The sequence below is a fragment of the Polypterus senegalus genome, chromosome 7, assembly GCF_016835505.1.
Source record: "Polypterus senegalus isolate Bchr_013 chromosome 7, ASM1683550v1, whole genome shotgun sequence".
NCBI lineage: Eukaryota > Metazoa > Chordata > Cladistia > Polypteriformes > Polypteridae > Polypterus > Polypterus senegalus.
This window is the reverse complement of record NC_053160.1, coordinates 2,172,942-2,192,252: the sequence shown is the minus strand read 5'-3', so window position 1 is coordinate 2,192,252 and position 19,311 is coordinate 2,172,942. Positions and strand designations below refer to the sequence as shown.

Sequence of the window (19,311 nt, the reverse complement as noted above, 5' to 3'; positions counted from 1 at the left end):
TTCTGCCAAAGAAACGGTGCCCTTGTAAAGCTGCTCCAGGCCTGGACTCTTCAGAGCTAACAGCACTAAAACTAATAATGAAGCACATTTAATCCTTGATCAGAATTCTCAACATGCGCACAATGAAGAGTATTAGTTTTTGGTTCCTTTTTGAAAAATAAACCAGATGCCATATATGTGTGTGTGTGTATCTCTACAGTACTGTGCATTCAGAAAGTCCTCCTCTCACAGACATGTGCGCTAGGTTAACTGGTGACACTAAACTGGTCCCAGTACATCAGGAAAGGTTCAACATGACAAGATACTTGGTGTGTCAGGAATTGTGGGTGTGAGTGTGGGCCCTACAGTGGGCTGGCACTCATTCAGAGTCTGGGCTGCTTTCTGCCTTGTGCCCGGTGCCGCTGGAATAGCCTCTGGCCTCAGTGGATTACACACGTCTGAGGAGGCTACGTGGTCTTCGCTTATTTCCTCCTTAACATGGATGCTTGTATCGTCTGCCCTGCCTTTTAAGCTAGTAAATCAATTCTGTCAGGATGTTTTACCCTCTCTGAAGAAAGCAGTGCTGGTTATTGCAGCTCAGTTTTTATGGCACCGCACTGCTGGTGGCCCGACTCAAAGGAATGACTGGCAAAAAAAAAATACAAATATATCAGTCTGGAGATTAAAAAACGGATCGGAGGATTTGAATGTTGAACTGGCAGGCAGAAGCTGAAAGAAACGCCATAAAGTCAGACGTGTGCCAGTGAGCGGGATAATCGCTTCCCTTATGAGTGAGACCGATGCGAGACGAGATTGGGCTAAACTCGTGTCTCAATTCTGTCTTCATTCTCCCTTGAACAGTACATAAAAAAAAAAAATAAAAGAGCCACAACTACCAATATTACTGCTAAGCCAGGCGAGGAAATGACTTGACTGGGAGGTGCATTTTATTTTTTTGCCTTCACATTTGATTATTTCCTCCTATAAATGTGATGCTGCCTGCAGGCCCAGCTCCAGGTACACAGGTTAACGACTCCAGCCGTATCAGAGCTCAATCTAAAGTGTATTTACCTGATCTAAGAAAGACTTCACCAGGGTGTCCTTGTGGCCGACATCTTGAAATACGTTACTGAAAGAAAAGCAAAAAGAAAAGAAAAGAGTCTCAGTTAGCATAAACCATCTTAAATCAGGGTGTTCATAGGACAATTTACAAGACAAAAAAACAAGAGGAGTTACGTCTAATTATAGATAGATAGATATGAAAGGCACTATATAATAGATAGATAGATGAAAGGCACTATATGATAGATAGATAGATAGATAGATAGATAGATAGATAGATAGAGTGAAAGGCACTATATAATAGATAGATTGATAGATAGATAGATGGATGAAAGGCACTATATAATAGATAGATAGATAGATGGATGAAAGGCACTATATAATAGATAGATAGATAGATAGATAGATGAAAGGCACTATATAATAGATAGATAGATAGATAGATAGATAGATAGATAGATAGATAGATAGATAGATAGATAGATAGATAGATGGATGAAAGGCACTATATAATAGATAGATAGATAGATAGATAGAGTGAAAGGCACTATATAATAGATAGATAGATAGATAGATAGATAGATAGATAGATAGATAGATATAATACATAGATAGATAGATGAAAGGCACTATATAATAGATAGATAGATAGATAGATAGAGTGAAAGGCACTATATAATAGATAGATAGATGAAAGGCACTATATAATAGATAGATAGATAGATAGATAGATAGATAGATAGATAGATAGATAGATAGATGGATGAAAGGCACTATATAATAGATAGATAGATAGATAGATAGATAGAGTGAAAGGCACTATATGATAGATAGATGGATGAAAGGCACTATATGATAGATAGATAGATATCAATCAATCAATCAACATTTATTTATATAGCACATATTCATACAAAGAAATGTAGCTCAAAGTGCTTTACAAAATGAATAGAGAAATAGAAGACACAATAAAAGATAAACATAAGTCAACATTAATTAACATAGAATAAGAGTAAGGTCCGATGGCCAGGGTGGACAGAAAAACAAAAAAACTCCAAAGGCTGGAGAAAAAAATAAAATCTGTAGGGGTTCCAGACCACGAGACCACCCAGTCCCCTCTGGGCATTCTACCTAACATAAATCATCATATTTTCATGGAAGGACCTGATGATGATGGTCACGTAGACTTCTGGATAGATGGATGAAAGGCACTATATAGATAGATAGATAGAGTGAAAGGCACTATATAATAGATAGATAGATAGATAGATAGAGTGAAAGGCACTATATAATAGATAGATAGATAGATGAAAGGCACTATATAATAGATAGATAGATAGATGAAAGGCACTATATAATAGATAGACAGATAGATAGATAGATAGATAGATAGATAGATGAAAGGCACTATATAATAAATAGATAGATAGAGTGAAAGGCACTATATGATAGATAGATGGATGAAAGGCACTATATAGATAGATTGAAAGGCACTATATAATAGATAGATAGATAGAGTGAAAGGCACTATATGAATGAAAGCACTTCATTTGTCCCCAGTGGTGAGTTTGCCAGTTTCAGTGTTTATTCTGCCAGTTCTGAGGACTCACACGACTCGGCTGGTTGACGTTTTCCAGTATCGCAGTACGAATGACTAAGCCGTATCGAGTTCTCTTTTGAAGATTTGTTGCTGCTCTTGTTGTCTTCTTTAATGAATTTCTCGCTAATGATGACAGACTGTGCTCTGATGCACCCGCGTCTGCATTACTCAAGAATCCAAATCCTGCTCCTAATTATTCTAATTGGCCTTTTTCTCAGCTTTTTCTCATTTTGAGGTCACAGAGTGTGTGTGAAATTGATATTTTTCCCCCATAGATATTAATAAACAGGAATTTATTTTTCATTTTATTTTTTTATTATTGTTATTTCCCATTTTTTTAATTTATGGAGCCTGATTTCTAATTTCTGTGTCTCCAAATCAGGATGCCTGATTAAGGAGTGGACTCTGACCGTAAACGCGGTCATTTGCACCTGTGAAGTTATTAACAGTTTAGCTTACATTGACATTTATTTGCTTAGCAGACATTTTTTACCCAAAGCAAATATCAGCTTAAATAACAATGGCAGCTGAAAATAAATAACACAGCAAAATGTCAAGATTTGGAGAATGTAATCCTATTTTTGAAATGACTATAAATAGTGAGTGGCTCCCGATTTCCCTCGTGCCTCACGGAGCAGAGAAAGGCGTTGTACCCAGAAGTCAGTGTGCCGAAGCTCAGGCTTTACCTTCCGGGGTTTCTCAGATACGAAGGCTTTAAAAAGGCGTTGTGGTCCGAATGTTATTTAAATCAGAAGAGCGCTACTGAAACAACAACAGCAGTCCATAAGTCGTAACAGTAATCTGAACAGTTAGTGCTAGGGATGTTAGCCATTATGGATGTATTGGCCCTTTTATTGGCCAACTGAACTGATTACAACATGAAGGCTTTCGAGGCAACTCAGGCCCCTTCTTGCGGCGACATGTGATCCTGAATTACACCTGATGACCTCTCGCCTGAGTTGCCTCGAAAGCCTTCATGTTGCCAAATGCAAGAAATTGTCGCAGATCGTTCTTTCGTATTGGATGTCTTTAACTTCTAAAATAGTTGGATCACAACGATCGGCTTGCTGAAAACTGTATTAAACATTTCTTTTGTGCTGTAGATCAACTTTGGCCCTCTCGATCTTCACACTGAACCACACCTCATTATTCCAGTTTGGACAGCCATCACTCATCACTCTTTAGCAACGAGATGGCCGTCTGTTAAAAAAGAAACTTTCTGAGGCACTAAAAACAAAACGTCACATCAGTGTGTCTGATGCATGTCAGTCATGTACAGTATGACAAAGTCTGCCATCACACACCACCTGCACTTCAGGAGAGGTCATCAAGTGTGGAAGGAGGTGTTAGTGAGGTCAGCGGGGGGCGCCCTGCCCTGTGGTCGGTCTGTGTGTGGGGGTCACTTTGCTACACATATGGATGAGACATAAAATGAAGGTCCTGACTGTACGTGGTCATCCTTTGTAAACTGTAGGGTGTCCTGGCTAGACTGCCCATCGTGGCCCCCTAGCACCGAGTGTACTGGCACATCCTGCTCATTAGTGGTGGTTGAAGTGGCACTCCACTCACTGTGTCAGGCGCTTTGAGGGGTGAGAAAAAGCCATGGAAGTGTAAACAATTATTATTATCATTAGTAAATGTACAAAATATAAAGTGAAACCAAACTACATTTACTAAGGCGTCAAGCATGCCATGTTTTACCACAAAGAGAGACACAGGCAGGCTACTTATAATATTATCACACTCTTGCATAATCCACCTTAAATAAAGGAGTAGTCTGTCTGGTTGGTATGGCTCTGTCATTCCAACAGAAGGCGCATCACAAACATTTCTACTAAAGCATTTTATTACTACAAATGTTTTGTGATGCGCCATTTGTAGGAATGACAAATACAATGTACAGCATTTTATTACTTCACTAGATTGAAAATCGAGGTAATCAACTGTGACGGATGGACGGCCGTGGCCCCCGCCGATATACCAGAAGGACCGGGGGAGCAGATGTGCAGAGGACAATGACCCCGCCGGAGCACTAGAGGACTGGGCTGCTGTGGCACCATGGGAGCTGGAGTTCGAGACGGCCCTGTTGGGTTCTGTGCAGAGCTTCTAGCACACCTGGGAGTGATTCCAGGATTGGCTAACGAGCCACATGGCGCACTCCCTGGCACAGCATAAAAAGGAGCCAGAGTCGGGAGGAAGAGGAACGTGGAGATGGAAGAATAAAGAGAAAGGAAAGAAGGACGGTGTTGCCTTGTGTTACTGGTGCTTGTGCTGTGCTGTGCTGTGCAGTGGGGAACAAGACAAAAAAAAACGCCTTCCCACAGAAATAAAGCCATGATGTGTGGCAAGACTTGTGTTTGGCTTTGGGCGGCTGGTGCGCCTACTTGTGACCACACAACATGGACCTCAGCGTTAGCGTTTGCAGCGCACCATGTGTCTGTTACGTGCCATTTGCTATGAGGTTCTTAAAAGCAGTGTTAATATTTATGATGCGCCATCTGTTAGAATTACAAATGCAATGCAAATGTTTCTGTTATTTGCCCTTTAGTATGGAATTCATAAAAGCAGTGTTAGTGTTTGAGTGTACCATCTGTTGGAATGAGAAATGCGATGCATATGCCTCTGTTATTTATAATTTGGCACTGAATTCATAGAAACAGTGTTAATGTTTGTGATGCACCATCTCTGTTATATGCCATTTGGTATGGGACTTGTGAAAACATGATGACAGACATGCAGATACACACTTGTCCTTGTACTGGCCGTGCTAACCGTCTAAGGGATTAATTAACGTAGACCTCTGCATTCATCATGCACTGTACATGTCTCTATGATATGCCATTTGGCGTTGGACTATAAAAGCAGCGTTACTGTTTGTGACGCGTCATCTGTTAGAATGACAAATGCAATGAATTGAATTACTAAGAATGTTTGTAATGCACCATCTGTTGGAATGACAGGGATACCCTTTTATTAAGGTGGACAAGCCGCACTCCCCGTCCCACACAGGCTGAACCTGAAGTAATCGGCGCAGACCTCAGCGTTAATGTTTGCACTGCTCCATGTCTCGGTTCTAAGCTACCTGGTATGGGTGTTAATGAAAGCCCACTTGTGGAGAGAGCCCACATACGTTAGCTACGTTACTTTATTCTTGGCTTTCATGAGATACAGAAGGCATGCCAGTCTTGGTCAACATATACATATCACAGTATATATATTGACGATTACTACACCGCAGAATGAATTGATGGAAACACCGTGTAGGCATTTGCACAGATGGTGGGTTTACATTCACCGGCCACTTGATTAGGTACTCCTGTTCGAGTCAGCCAATCACATGCACTTCGGCCTGTCGACGTCGTCAAGACCACCAGCTGAAGTTCAAACCGAGCATCAGAATAAAGAAGACAGGGGACTGAAGTGACTCTGAACGTGGTGTGGCTGTTGGTGTCAGACGGGCTGCTCATCTCCAGGGTTTGTGGAGTAAGGTCTGAAAGCAGTTCTCTGGGTGGAAATGTCGTTTTGATTCCAGAGGAGAATGGCCAGACTGACAGAAAGGCAACAGGAACTCAAATAAGCACTCGCTACAGCCGAGGTGGGCAGACGAGCAGCTCTGAACTCACAACACATGTCAAACCTTGAAGCAGGTGGGGGGCTACAGCAGCAGGAGACCACAGCGGACGACACTCCTGTCAGCGAACAACAGGCAACTGAGACTACGAGGCACACGGATCAGCAGAATTGGAGAAACCTCAGCTGGTCTCGATTTCTGCTGTGACATTCGGATGGTCGGGTCAACAACATGAAAGCTGGGATCCATCCTGCCTTATATCAGCGGTTCAGGCTGCTGCTGGATGTGGTCTAATGGTGTGTGGGGGGTATTTTTTGACACATTTTGGGTCCTTTAGTACCAACTGAGCATTGTTTAAATGCCACAGCCTACCTGAGTATTGTTGCTGCTGACCGTGTCCATCCCTTTATGACCGCAGTGTCCCCATCTTCTGATGGCTCTTTCCAGCAGGATAACAAGCCATGTCACAAGGCTGAGATCGATCATCTCAAACATGACAATGACTTGACTGGACTCCAGTGACCTCCGCAGTCAGCAGATCTCAGTCCATGTGGTGCAGCGGGAGATTCACATCACATTAAATCTGCAGCAACTGTGTGATGCCATCGTGCCAATGTGGACCAAAATCTCTGAGGAACGTCTCCAGCACCTTGCTGAACCTACGCCATGAAGACATCTGGCAGTTCTGAAGACATAAGGGGGTCCGATGTGGCACTACCAAGGTGTACTTAATAAAGTGGCCAGTGAGCTTATGTCGCGGTGTTGTTCAAGAGAGGGCAGCGGAGGCCAAGTGGATGCACGTTTTCTTGCTTCAGGAAAACCTGGCGCGAAAGAAAATGTCACCCAAAGTGCGTGATGTCATGCCTGTGTCAACTCCACCAAGAAGAGGGCTCTTCACTCGAGATGTTCTGCTCTTCTGCTCGTCTCACAGTGAAATACGAAGGCTTTCAGGAGGACGGCACTCAGCAGTCTGTTCAGAGTTCATTCCTTTCTCGAAGAGCAGCAGTCCTGTCGTCGTCGATCATTTTTGTGCAAAGCTCCCCTACTTGTCTTGATATTTTGGCTCAGTTGAGTCAGCCGGATATTACAGTCAAGTCAGGTCAAGTCAAGTTGGGCAGCATGCACTGGTACAGCGGGTTGACACACCCACTACACGGCGAAACAACTCGGGATCCCAGCTGGCAACCCCCCAGGCAGACACGCGGTCCAGTCCTACCCCTCTATCTGCCGCAGCCAGGGGTTACATGGACGACCCCTTGGCCTGGTCCAGCCACTCGGGTCCTCAACAATGAGGATCTTATGAGCCGGATCACCCTCGGGAAAATGTGCCACATGGCCGTAGTGCCGTAACTGATGCTCCCTCACCATGCAGGTCATGTGCCTCATTCGAGACTCCATGAGCAACACAAAGTCACACCAACGGTACCCTAGGATTTTCCGGAGAGACACACATGAAGGAGTCCAGTCTTGGTCTCAGGTCACTGGATAGCGGCCATGTCTCCCAGGACTCTAAAGACTTGGACCTTCGTGCCTTTACTGAGCTATCAGGAGCGCCACACACCCCTTTATGACCTCATGACCCCCCATGCTCTCCCAATCCATCTACAGACTTCATAGGAAGAGTCGCATGAATGTCACTGCTGAGGTCAGTAAACCTCTCAATGACGAGGTCGACACTCTCTCCACAGACAGACACACTGCTGATGGCCGTGCCCAGGAGGTCATTAAAGGCCTGGATATTTGGTTTGTGTCAGGACCCTCGCAAGCCCAGACAGTCAGACCCCTCCCTCACTCTCTCGAGACCCCTGATCAGAGCCTCCATTGACTCCGTGAAGATCACAGCATCGTCGGTAAAGTCAAGATCCGTGAACCTTTCTTCACCAACAGATGCCCCACAGCACATATTACAGTGCGAGGGTGAAAAACAGCCGAGTGCTTTTGATTATTGAGGATTGCAGACAAAAGTTTGGGATTCAGGGGAAAAAAAAAAAAACAACGGAACAGGAGAGTCCACCGTGGGACGACATGACGGGTTCACAGTCCTAAGTGAAACTTCAGCAGATGTTCCTAATGTCTGCATCTCTAGTGCTATCACACCCCATTAGACTCACTAATTAAATACTCTAGGAGGAGAACTGGCATCCCGGATGAGACGGGGAAGAAGCCATTACCTGTCCCGGACAGGATGCCAGGGTGACGACTCGGATTGATTGGCTGGCAGAACAAATAAATAACTTTATACCCGGCCGGGGTCATTTAATGGAGGGACCAGCAGAGGCTGAGAGCCGGGAGTGGCTCCATCCACCATACACCGGGTGGCAGTGGTCCTCATATGGGAGGGAACCCAGTAGGGACACCTGCAGGGCGAGTCCGGAAGTGCAGCCCATCTGATCAAGAGAGGGTGCTGTTGGGGGAAGCACTTTTCAGAATACCTCCTGGAAGACCCACACCATGGACGTCTTTGGATATTTCAGAAGATATTGGCCCTAGAAAAGGAGCTGATGGGACCTCGACCCACCAGACTTGACTTTGTTTCCTCTTTGGATTTGGGCGATCACACTGGGCGATGACACTTCACTACCACAGATTCCTGTGCGTCAGGGTTTTGAACTGTGATGGTCTCAGGAACACACGATGGCTGCATCCACACTACTACAGTTTTGTTTAAAAACACAGACGTTACGTCTCCACTTTCACCTTTCGTCCAAACTACCCCAAAGTTTTTTTTAACTCCGCAAAAAACTGAGACTTAAAAAAAAAAAAAATTCAGCTGTCCAGAGCCGCATATTTCTGAAGATGTCGCTGTTCTAATGTTGTAGCTGCTGGTGAGTAAGGCAGGATCTCAAACACGGGGCAAACGCAGGAGCGAAAGAAATCCAAAAGTTTGTTTTAAAAGGTTTGGTGAAAATTCAAAGCCAACAGTTCACACAAGAATAAAGAAAAAAGGCAGAAAAAAATGGAAAAGCTGTCTCTTTACTTCGCCTTCAGCACGGCGCTGCACGTTCAACAGAGCGCATTGCGTTACATTCTATTGGGCACATAAGGCCCGGTTTAACACCATGAGCCCTCCATGCCCGACACACGGCCAGGCAGGTCACTAACGTGAGACTAATCTGTGGTCAGAGGGACAAGAAATGGTTAAAATATAACAAGTCAACTCAGCTTGTGTGGCTGTAAGAAGCTCTCGTAGACGACACACTAATATACAGGCAAACAAAACCTAACAAACACGTCTATCTACTTGACAAAACTTAACAACTAGCAAACGGCTCTTACAAATGTGAATGTGTGAAAAACGTCATCTCTAATCGCTCTCTGATTGGTCTGTGCTTGTGACTGATCCCTTCCCTGATTGGATCCTACTCATTTTAGAAAGTCAATGGGCACTGGAAAATGACAAATATCATCACGTTCTATAAAAACGGTGACCGGGCAGATCCAAGCAACTAGAGGCCAGTAAGCTTACTTCGGCATCACAAGAAAATGAATGGAAGGAATTATTGGATAGATAGATAGATAGATAGATAGATAGATAGATAGATAGATAGATAGATAGATAGATAGATAGATAGATAGATAGATAGATAGATAGATAGATAGATAGATAGATAGATAGATAGATAGATAGATAGATAGATAGATAGATAGATAGATAGATAGATAGATAGATAGATAGATAGATAGATAGATAGATAGATAGAGCAACACCTCAGGCAGGAGTTATTAGGAGCAGTCAGTGTGGGGTCAGAAGAGGGAGGTCGTGTTTTACTAACATGCTGGAATTCTATGATGAGGAAACAAAAGGATATGACCAGAGTAGAGCAGATGAGATTATTGATCTGGACTGGCAGAAAGCATTTGATAAGGTGCGACATGAGAGGGTGGGCATCAAACTAAAAGAAGTGGCAGTTCAGGGTGTGGGGTGCAGAATTGGCTCAGACACAGGAATGCAGAGGGTGATGGTGCTAATAACCTCATCAGAACTGGCCGATGTTAAGAGTGGTGACCAGCAGGGGGCAGTGCAGGGCCGCTGCTATTTTTAATATCTATAAGTGATTTAGATAGGAATATAAGGAACAAGCTGGTTAAGTTTGCAGATGATACCAAGATAGGTGGATTAGCAGACAATTTGGAGTCCGTTATATCACCACAGAAGGACTTGGATAGCAGACAGGCTTGGGCAGATTTGTGAACGATGAAATTTAATGTCAGTAAATGTAAAGAATTACACATAGGAAGTAAAAATGTGAGGTATGAATACACAATAGCGGTCAGAAAATCAAGAGTCCACTTCATGAGAAGGACTCTGGAGTCGCAGTGGACTCTAATTTATCGACTTCCAGACAGTGTTCAGAAGCCATTAAGAAGGCTAACAGAATGTCAGGTTATATAGCGCCTTGATGTGTGGAGTACAAGTCACAGGAGGTTCTGCTCAGGCTTTATAACACACTGGTGAGGCCTCATCTGGAGTCCTGGGTGAAGTTTTGGTCTCCATAAAGACACAGCAGCACAAGAGAAGGTCCAGAGAATTGAGACAAGGTTGATGAGGGCTACAGGGGATGAGTTAGGAGGAAACATTAAAAGAGCTGAGCCTTCACAGGTGATGAAGAGGAGACTTGACTGAAGTGTTTAATATGATGAAGGGCATTAGTCCAGCGGATCGAGACGGTGACTTTAAAATGAGTTCATCAAGAACACGCAGGGGGACACAGCTGGAAACTTTCACACAAACATTAGGAAGTTTTTCCTTAATCAGAGAACCACAGACACGTGGAATAAGCGACCAAGTAGTGCGGTGGACAGGGGGACTTTAGGGACTTTTAAAACTCAACTTGTTATTATTTTGGATAACTTATCATATATACTCACGTGTAAGTCGGATCTTGAAACCCGAAAAATGAATCATAAAATCAGACCCCGACTTATACGCCTGTTCAAAAATACAACACTTAATTTTTTCTTCTTGCCGCCTCCTCCAATCTCTCATCAGTTTCTCAGATGCAGTCACCAATTTCTTTCACTAGTTAAACGACGTTTAATTTAAAACCGGCTTCATATTTTCTTCTGATCGTAGAGAAGGGATGCTCTTATGATAAAGGTGTATGAGATATAAAAAAACACAAATCAGTGCAAACGTCATTTCAGGATAGTGCGGGTATCACCATGTGGTCACGTGGGCACAGTAGAGAGAGAGAGACTCGCTGATACCACTCACTGCCACACCCACATAGGCCGGGTGCCTCTCTTAGGTGGGCGTTACAATATCATAATCTCTTGGACCAATAGCGGGAGTTTTCCACATTCAACTTATAAAATACTGTAAATTATGGGTTAAGGTCAAGTCCTGAGTATATAAGGTAAGTGGACAGGACTGGCGAGCTCTGGTGGTCTGAATGGCCTGTCCTCGTCTACACCTTTCTAATGCACAGAACTCAAGGTTTAGTGTCAGCATGAAAACCCAAGCAGCCCGTCCCCGGCGTGGACTCGGCGTACTCACAGATTTGGAGTAAACGTTTCATCGGCGTGCACGATCGTGTCAGGTGCCATTTCTTCATCAGACGTTGCCTTCCACAGTGCCGTGAGCTCGGACATCATGTAGCGCCTCTGGTTGTAAATATGCTCGTGGCAGGGGGCCATCTGCTTGACGGTATTGACGTCCACATCGATGTGTGTGGTGGGGTAAGGCGCGTACAGAACTTGGCGAAAAGGTAAAACAAAGCTGCCCGTGCTGTCCTGAAATAAAGAAATTAAAAAAAAAAAAAAAATGAAGGGTGGACAAAAAGAAAGAAACAAAGAAGGATTCTTACATTTCAAAAACAGAACGTGAATAAGAAAAGGACAGACGGGTTTGTAGTCCAATGTGGAGAATGAAAGGAGTGCTCGTTCACTTTTTATTAATTTTCTTCTTCTTTTCCCAACGTGATAACACAATCCCGCTATTAGCAAAGCCATCCGTTTCTCCGTGCCAGGCGGCAGTGCAGATGATAAAACAAGCTGAGACTTTTACTGAAAAAGAAGAGAATTAAAGCCTCAGATCTGACACCCGAGATTCGGTTCTGCCAGCCAGCGTGATTTATAACACCTGCTCTTATTTTTGTTTTACAGCTGAATCTGATCCAATAAGTTAAGAAAAGTTGTTTGGCTTTGGAAACGCTCGATGCGCAGGATGATGTACGGTAACGGCGGCAGATACGGCCGAGTTAAGGAGCACACGGCGCCGTCACTTCAAACTTTCAAGTGCAGATAGTAATTTTAGCTTCACGGGGGAAGGCGCTCAATCTCCCACACAAATTAATTGGATAGCATAAAAAAAAGAAGAAGGTGCCAGACGACGTCTGATCCGTCAAGCGGCTGCTGCATCCACAATAATTACTAACGGCTATGAAGGGCTACCTGAGAGAGAGTTCTGGAAAGAAAGTCTGAGCGGAGCTGTGCGGCGCAGACCCCCGCTTATCAAACTTGTTGACGGAGACAAACGGAGGCTCGCCAGCCATAAACCAAAGCGGAAAATACAAAAAGAAACCGTGCCATTCCACCCAGGATTAAGACGTCCGCCGTATCATCGTGACTGTGGCACATCGGTAATTCAAATCAGATTAAAATGTCCTGCGACTCACCCGGCAATCCATTTTTTTTTTTTTTTAATACGGTTGGTGTTTTGTGACAGATGAGGCCTCGGATGTATGAACGAGAGGGAAAATAAAAAAAAATAGAAATAAAGCACCGGAGACGGACGAGAATAAAAAAAAAAAAAAGTGAAGTCAGCCAGAATGCATTCACGGATTGAATTCAGTCCAACGATTTATTACGGTGCCCACCAGCCGTTTTCAGTCGGCCAGACGCCTTGGTCCGGTGTGCACCGTTGCTTTTGCTGTCCAAGTGTTCCTCAAAAGTGACAAATCCATCGTCACTACGCAACGCGCCTTCCGAACGCACTTCAGCATTCCTCCTAACAGCGACGTCCCAAATCAGAAAACAATTCGACATTTGGACAGACGGGTGTACAACGTTGAACAGAAAACCTCCAAGCCGTCCTCGGACTCTACGAACGCCTGAACACATCCAAGCTGTGAGGGCATCCATTGTGCAGTCTGCTAGACGCTCAGCGCACTTCTGCCTTCCACATTTCCAACACGTCTTTGATTTTGCACGAGGACCTTCATTTCCATCCATACAGTGATGGCAGTGCAGGAACTCAGCGAGACTTGGAGAGCCGTAGAGAGTTGTGAGCCAACATTCTGCAAACCGTTCATTGAGATGCCATCGTCATGTGACATCAGCGACGAGGCACATTTTCATTTGAATGGCGGCGTAAATAAGCAAAACTTTAGCTATGGGGCTGAAACCAACTCTGGTGAACTTCATCAGAGACCCCCATACGGCGAGCACACGGGTTACAGTTTGGGGGGCCGTTACAGAATTTGACATCGTAGGCCTTTACTTAATTGAGGAGGGGGGACAGCAACGGTCACCGTCACCACAGAACGTCACATTGAAATGCTGGAGAACTGGAAGTCATGGATGTGGTGGACGCCTGGAGTGACAGCTCATACAGCCTGTCTGGAGATCCATGCCAGTTTTGTGGGGCAGCTGATCTCCCTGTGTGGCGATGTCGGGTGGCCTTCATGTTCTCCTGACCTCGCTCCGTGCAATTTCCTCTCAAGTCGAAGGTCTACACACACCGACCTCCAAACACTGAAGCCCTCAAGGACGCAACTTGCCACGAAATCGCCGAACGAGTCATGCGAGTGTTCAGAAATCGTCTTTAAGAGCGTATCGCTAATGATGACCACCACCTTGAAGATGTCATTAGTAAAGCACAGTGAACAGAATCTATTTGGCGTATCCTTTCATGTGTCGTAATGACATTTCGTTTATCTTGTAGTGTTTTTGAAATGTGGTGCTTCTTTTTGGCTCACCCTTTACAACATCTGAGAATAAAGAAAGATGAAGGGGCCCAGGAATGTTGATCTTCTCAGGTCCACAAAACATCTGAGCAGAGCTTCTAGTAAAGAGACAATCCACAATTTCAGAAATGTCTGCTATTGCACAATGAGAGCAGCAACAAGCCGGGGAATTAAAGAACGAGTTTAATTAACAACGAGACTCGGCGCCTCATTGAGAAACTGGTTGGAGTTTGAGGCCCTGACTTAGGTGGTCTTCTGTTGGCTCCCTCACTTCACATTTCATTTCTGTTTGGGTGCCATTTAAGGAAAGAAATGAAGAAATTCAGAGGAACAAATCTTGAAAAAGCAGTTCAATTAAAATGAAAGGAGTTAATTAGTGTCACAGGTGGCTGGGGGTGGTACCCAGACGAGATGCCCCGGAAGGGGGTTTACACCTCCCTCAGACAACGTGGGGGCGACCACCCTGGTGGCTTTGGGGACCACAGAGACAAAGCATGGAAGCTCAACCCTACAGGGGCCCGTGGTCACCGCCAAGGGGCGCTCAGATGCCTGAGTAGCCCTGGCCCTTAGCACTTCCGGGGGAAAGAAGACCAGGGCCACCCAGAATGCACAGCTGGCACTTCTGCCACACCCGGGAGGGCCAGCAGAAGGTTATCGGGAGGCACCTGGAGCTCGTCCGGATGAGCATAAAAGGGGCCGCCTCCCTCCATTCGATGGCTGGAGTCGGGAGGAGAGGAGTGGAGGCGGACCTGAGGATGGCCTGGACTTTGTGTGCGTCATCTTTGTAAATAATAGAATGTATAATAAACGTGTGTTGGGTGAACTATCGGTGTATGCCTGTCTGGCGCCTGGAGCACGTCCGGGTGGGAAGGAAAGGGGCCGCCACCCTATATCCGATGGAAGAGGACGGAGCTCGCGAGGCGGTCAGAGACAAAGAGAGGCCTGGACTTTTATGGACCGCAATAGAAGTAAAATCCTGCAGTACTTCTTTGTATTCCTTGCTTTGTGCTCCAATAAACACACGTTATCGGCAATACACTAATAACCCAATTGTGCTCCACTCACTTAGAATCTGGAACCAATGTAGAAAGCATTTTAAGACGGAGAAGCTTCTTTCTGTGGCACCTGCAAAAGAACCACCTCTTTCAACCCTCACAAACATATGCAGTTTTTAATATCTGGAAAAAATTTGGAATTAACTTGCTTAGAGACCTTTATATAGACAACGTCTTTGCATCCTATGAACAATTACGTTCCAAATTTAACATTCCAGCTACAAATTTCTTTCACTATCTTCAAATCAGGAACTTTGTTAAACAGAACCTTCCAGATTTTCCTCATCTTGCACCCTCATCCACGCTGGAAAAATTATTGCTCAATTTCAAGGAGTTAGACTCCATCTCTACAATATATAAAATCCTTTTACAATCCCTTCCTTTCAAAGATCCAAGAGGACACTGGGAAAATGACCTCTCAATTAATATATCAGAAAAGGAGTGGAAAGTAGCAATGCAGAGAATTCACTTAAGCTCCATATGCGCAAAGCATACAATTATACAACTCAAAATTATATATCGAGCACATTTGTCTCGACTAAAACTCTCCAAAATGTTTCCAGGGCTGTGATGATCCAACCTGCGAACGTTGCAACCAAGCCCCAGCCTCACTAGGTCACATGTTCTGGGCCTGCACCAAATTAACATTATTCTGGACAAAAATTTTAATTACCTCTCAGACAGTCTTGGACTCACAATCCCTCCTAACCCATTAACAGCTGTGTTTGGGGTTCTTCCAGAGGGTCTTAAAGTGGAGAAAGACAAACAAACTGTGATTGCATTCACTACACTGTTGGCACGCAGACTTATTCTGATAAACTGGAAGAACCCAAACTCTCCTCTTTTAAGTCAGTGGGAAACTGATGTGTTATATTATTTAAAATTGGAAAAATCAAATACTCAGTTAGAGGATCTGTGCAGACTTTTTTCAAAACATGGCAGGATCTAATCAGTAATATTTTGAAATGATTTCATAAAGCACATAGAATTTGTTGATTTAGGTATTTTTAAAAGCCTTAAATTTTACACCGTTTGGCTTGCTCTCTCTCTCAAGGGTGGGGATCGATCTGTTCTTAGCATAATTCTTTTTTTTGTTAAAACTTGATTGCTATGTATTGATTGTAATAAAATTAATAAATAAATAAAAAAAAAAAAAAAAAGTCCATCTTTGGGATGGAGGATAAAACTCTCCAGAAGTGGGACCACCAGAGCTAAATGTAATAAGCCCACCGGGGCCAAGGAGACCGACACCGAACTCTGGAGGCAAACTCCTGGCGAAAAATCACAGAAGCATTTTGGGGGTGTATTGTATTGTATTGTATTGTATTGTATTGTATTGTATTGTATTGTATGTATGTATGTATGTATGTATATACACACCGTGTGCAAAATTATTAGGCAAGTGATTATTTTGATCATATTATAATTTTTATGCATATATTCCAACTCCCAGCTGGATTAACTTGAATGCTTGTTTGATTTAAGCCTATCAGGTGATGCGTGTTTGTGTAGTTAGGGAGGGTGTGGCCTGAGGAGATCAACACGCTATATCAAGGTGTGTATGATTATTAGGCAGCTTGTTTTCCTCGGGCAAAATGGGCCAAAATGAGATTTAACTGACTCTGAAAAGTCAAAAATTGTAAAAAGTCTTTCAGAGGAATGCAGCACTCTTGAAATTGCTAAGATTTTGTGGCGTGATCACAGAACCATCAAGCGTTTTGTTACAAATAGTCAACAGAGTCCTAAGAAACGTGTTGAGAAAAAAAAGATGAAAATGAACTGCCACAGATTTGAGAAGAATCAAACGTGAAGCTACCAGGAACCCGTCATCCTCTAGTGCTGTCAAATTCCAGAACTGCAACTTAGGGTGCCCAGAAGTACGAGGTGTTCAGTGCTCAGAGACATGGCCAAGGTGAGGAGGGCTGAAATCCGACCACCACTGAACGAGACACATAAACTGAAACGTCAAGACTTGGCCAAGGAGTATCTGAAGACAGATTTTTCAAAACATTTCCGGGGGAAAGAAGACCAGGGCCACCCAGAATGCACAGCTGGCACTTCTGCCACACCCGGGAGGGCCAGCAGAAGGTTATCGGGAGGCACCTGGAGCTCGTCCGGATGAGCATAAAAGGGGCCGCCTCCCTCCATTCGATGGCTGGAGTCGGGAGGAGAGGAGTGGAGGCGGACCTGAGGATGGCCTGGACTTTGTGTGCGTCATCTTTGTAAATAATAGAATGTATAATAAACGTGTGTTGGGTGAACTATCGGTGTATGCCTGTCTGGCGCCTGGAGCACGTCCGGGTGGGAAGGAAAGGGGCCGCCACCCTATATCCGATGGAAGAGGACGGAGCTCGCGAGGCGGTCAGAGACAAAGAGAGGCCTGGACTTTTAAAATAGTAGACTTGTAAATGAACGTGTGGTGGTGCTGAATACGATGTCTGTCTGTCTGTGTGTGCCCGGGTCACTAATTAAGAAAAGGGGGAGAAGCCACTGGGGCCCTCCAATCCCGGAACTGAAATGATCCTTTGGACTACATGATGTCAAAGTGTCCCGCTGTTCGTCTCGTTATACTGTATCACCTTTAGCTACCGATGTGGTTTGTTTGACAAATGTTAAAAGGACGAGGCCACTCACTCCTTCACATGCCAATCACAAGCGTGGCGTACCTTCAGCAGGCCCTGCACAAAGAGCCCAGAGTCGTATCGGAATGAAGATTCAGCTCTGCACAGTCGGGAACATTTTCTCTCCGTGGGAGTCAGGAACAGACAGAGAGTCCTGACGATCTGCAAAGAGACGTAAAAACAGAACAATTTGCTGTCAAAATAAACCCCTCAAACGCTTCATTTCTGTGAGGTATTAGCCAAATAAAGTCGCCAACTGTACGAGCAGCCGTACGCTTTTGACACAAATCCAAGTCAAAACTCAAGAGCGCCAAAATCCGAGTGATTCATCACAGAATCAAATGTATTATGGGTGCCAAGATAAGAGTTACATTTCTTCATCCAATTGCAAGAAAATAAAACAAATTATGGCTTGTCAGAGTGATGGAGGGCGCAGGAGACACAAGTGGAAGCCGTAGTGCATCTCGGTGATATGTGGTCGTGAATTTAATAAGAGCAGATACTGAAAGAATATAAAAAAAGAGAAAGGGATAAAAGAAAATGTGTGGGGATGCTGACTGAGCCCCTTAAGACAAGCGGCCACTGTGCGGAATGAGGTGGAGGCTGTCTGAACGTCTTTAACGTTTTATCAAGGCGATCGATTAACAGTCATTGAAAGTCGCACCTTCTCCTCTGAGGGCTTATCATTAGTTTACAACAGGCGGACGTCTTTATCAGGGAGAATCGCAGAACGCGCCGCCAGCCGCCTACTTACATGCACTTAGTTATTTTTAACGATCAGACGTTTTATAGAAATGGTGTAAGAAACACGGAGCTGAACAACACCACCAGCCGACACTTCACTGGGAAGGCGGCACGACTAACATGGCCTCCCCACAAACAACCATGACTCTCGGTTTAAGGCTGCCACCTCACAGGTCTCCTTTCTGTGGGCCCTGCTGTGTTCCCCTCGTGTCCACCCCACATCCCTAGAGGTTTGTGGGTAAGGCTGTGGGCAGTGCTGCCTAATTAATGGACTCCAATGCCCATCATGCACCACGGGGGCATTTAAATGGACAGCCATTTTAGAGGAGAGAGTCCTTTCTGGTTATGTGGTGTAAGTGCAGATAAGCAGACATCGCAGTTTTCTGTGGGCCTCACTGTTTTTTAGATCAACCAGGTTTAGGTTGCATACAAATGGAAGTTTAATCACTGATAACACAACGAGTCCCACCAGTGGGGTAGCAGCATATTTTAAAGACGTTTGCTGCAAGAAACCCAAATCAATCAAACCCAGTCAATCAAAAGCAATGAGGGTATTTTTACATACCTAAGGGTGTCTTCTGTCAAATAAATGGTAAGTTTCCACGATCCCTGCTGACTTTAATTATTAAAATATGCGATTTGCAAACACTGACCTGAGAGGAGCAGCACGTCACAGCTGACTTATCTGCGTTTATCAAACGTCCCACCTCCATCAAGCCGCGTACAGTGAAACGCTCACTGCTGTTCATTGGGTTTCAGCTGTACCCCCCAA

General features: G+C 44.4%; 1 protein-coding gene across 1 annotated transcript in view; it reads right to left on the bottom strand.

The window, feature by feature from the left end:
• Nucleotides 1–19,311, bottom strand: part of c9orf72 (C9orf72-SMCR8 complex subunit) — a 120,434-nt gene that overhangs the window by 9,921 nt on the left and 91,202 nt on the right. Inside the window, exons 6-8 of the mRNA XM_039758141.1 lie at nt 17,841–17,957; nt 11,710–11,945; nt 1,051–1,108 (exon numbers count right to left, since the gene is read on the bottom strand). Coding sequence (XP_039614075.1) covers nt 1,051–1,108; nt 11,710–11,945; nt 17,841–17,957 — 411 coding nt within the window. The remainder of the gene's footprint in view (nt 1–1,050; nt 1,109–11,709; nt 11,946–17,840; nt 17,958–19,311) is intronic.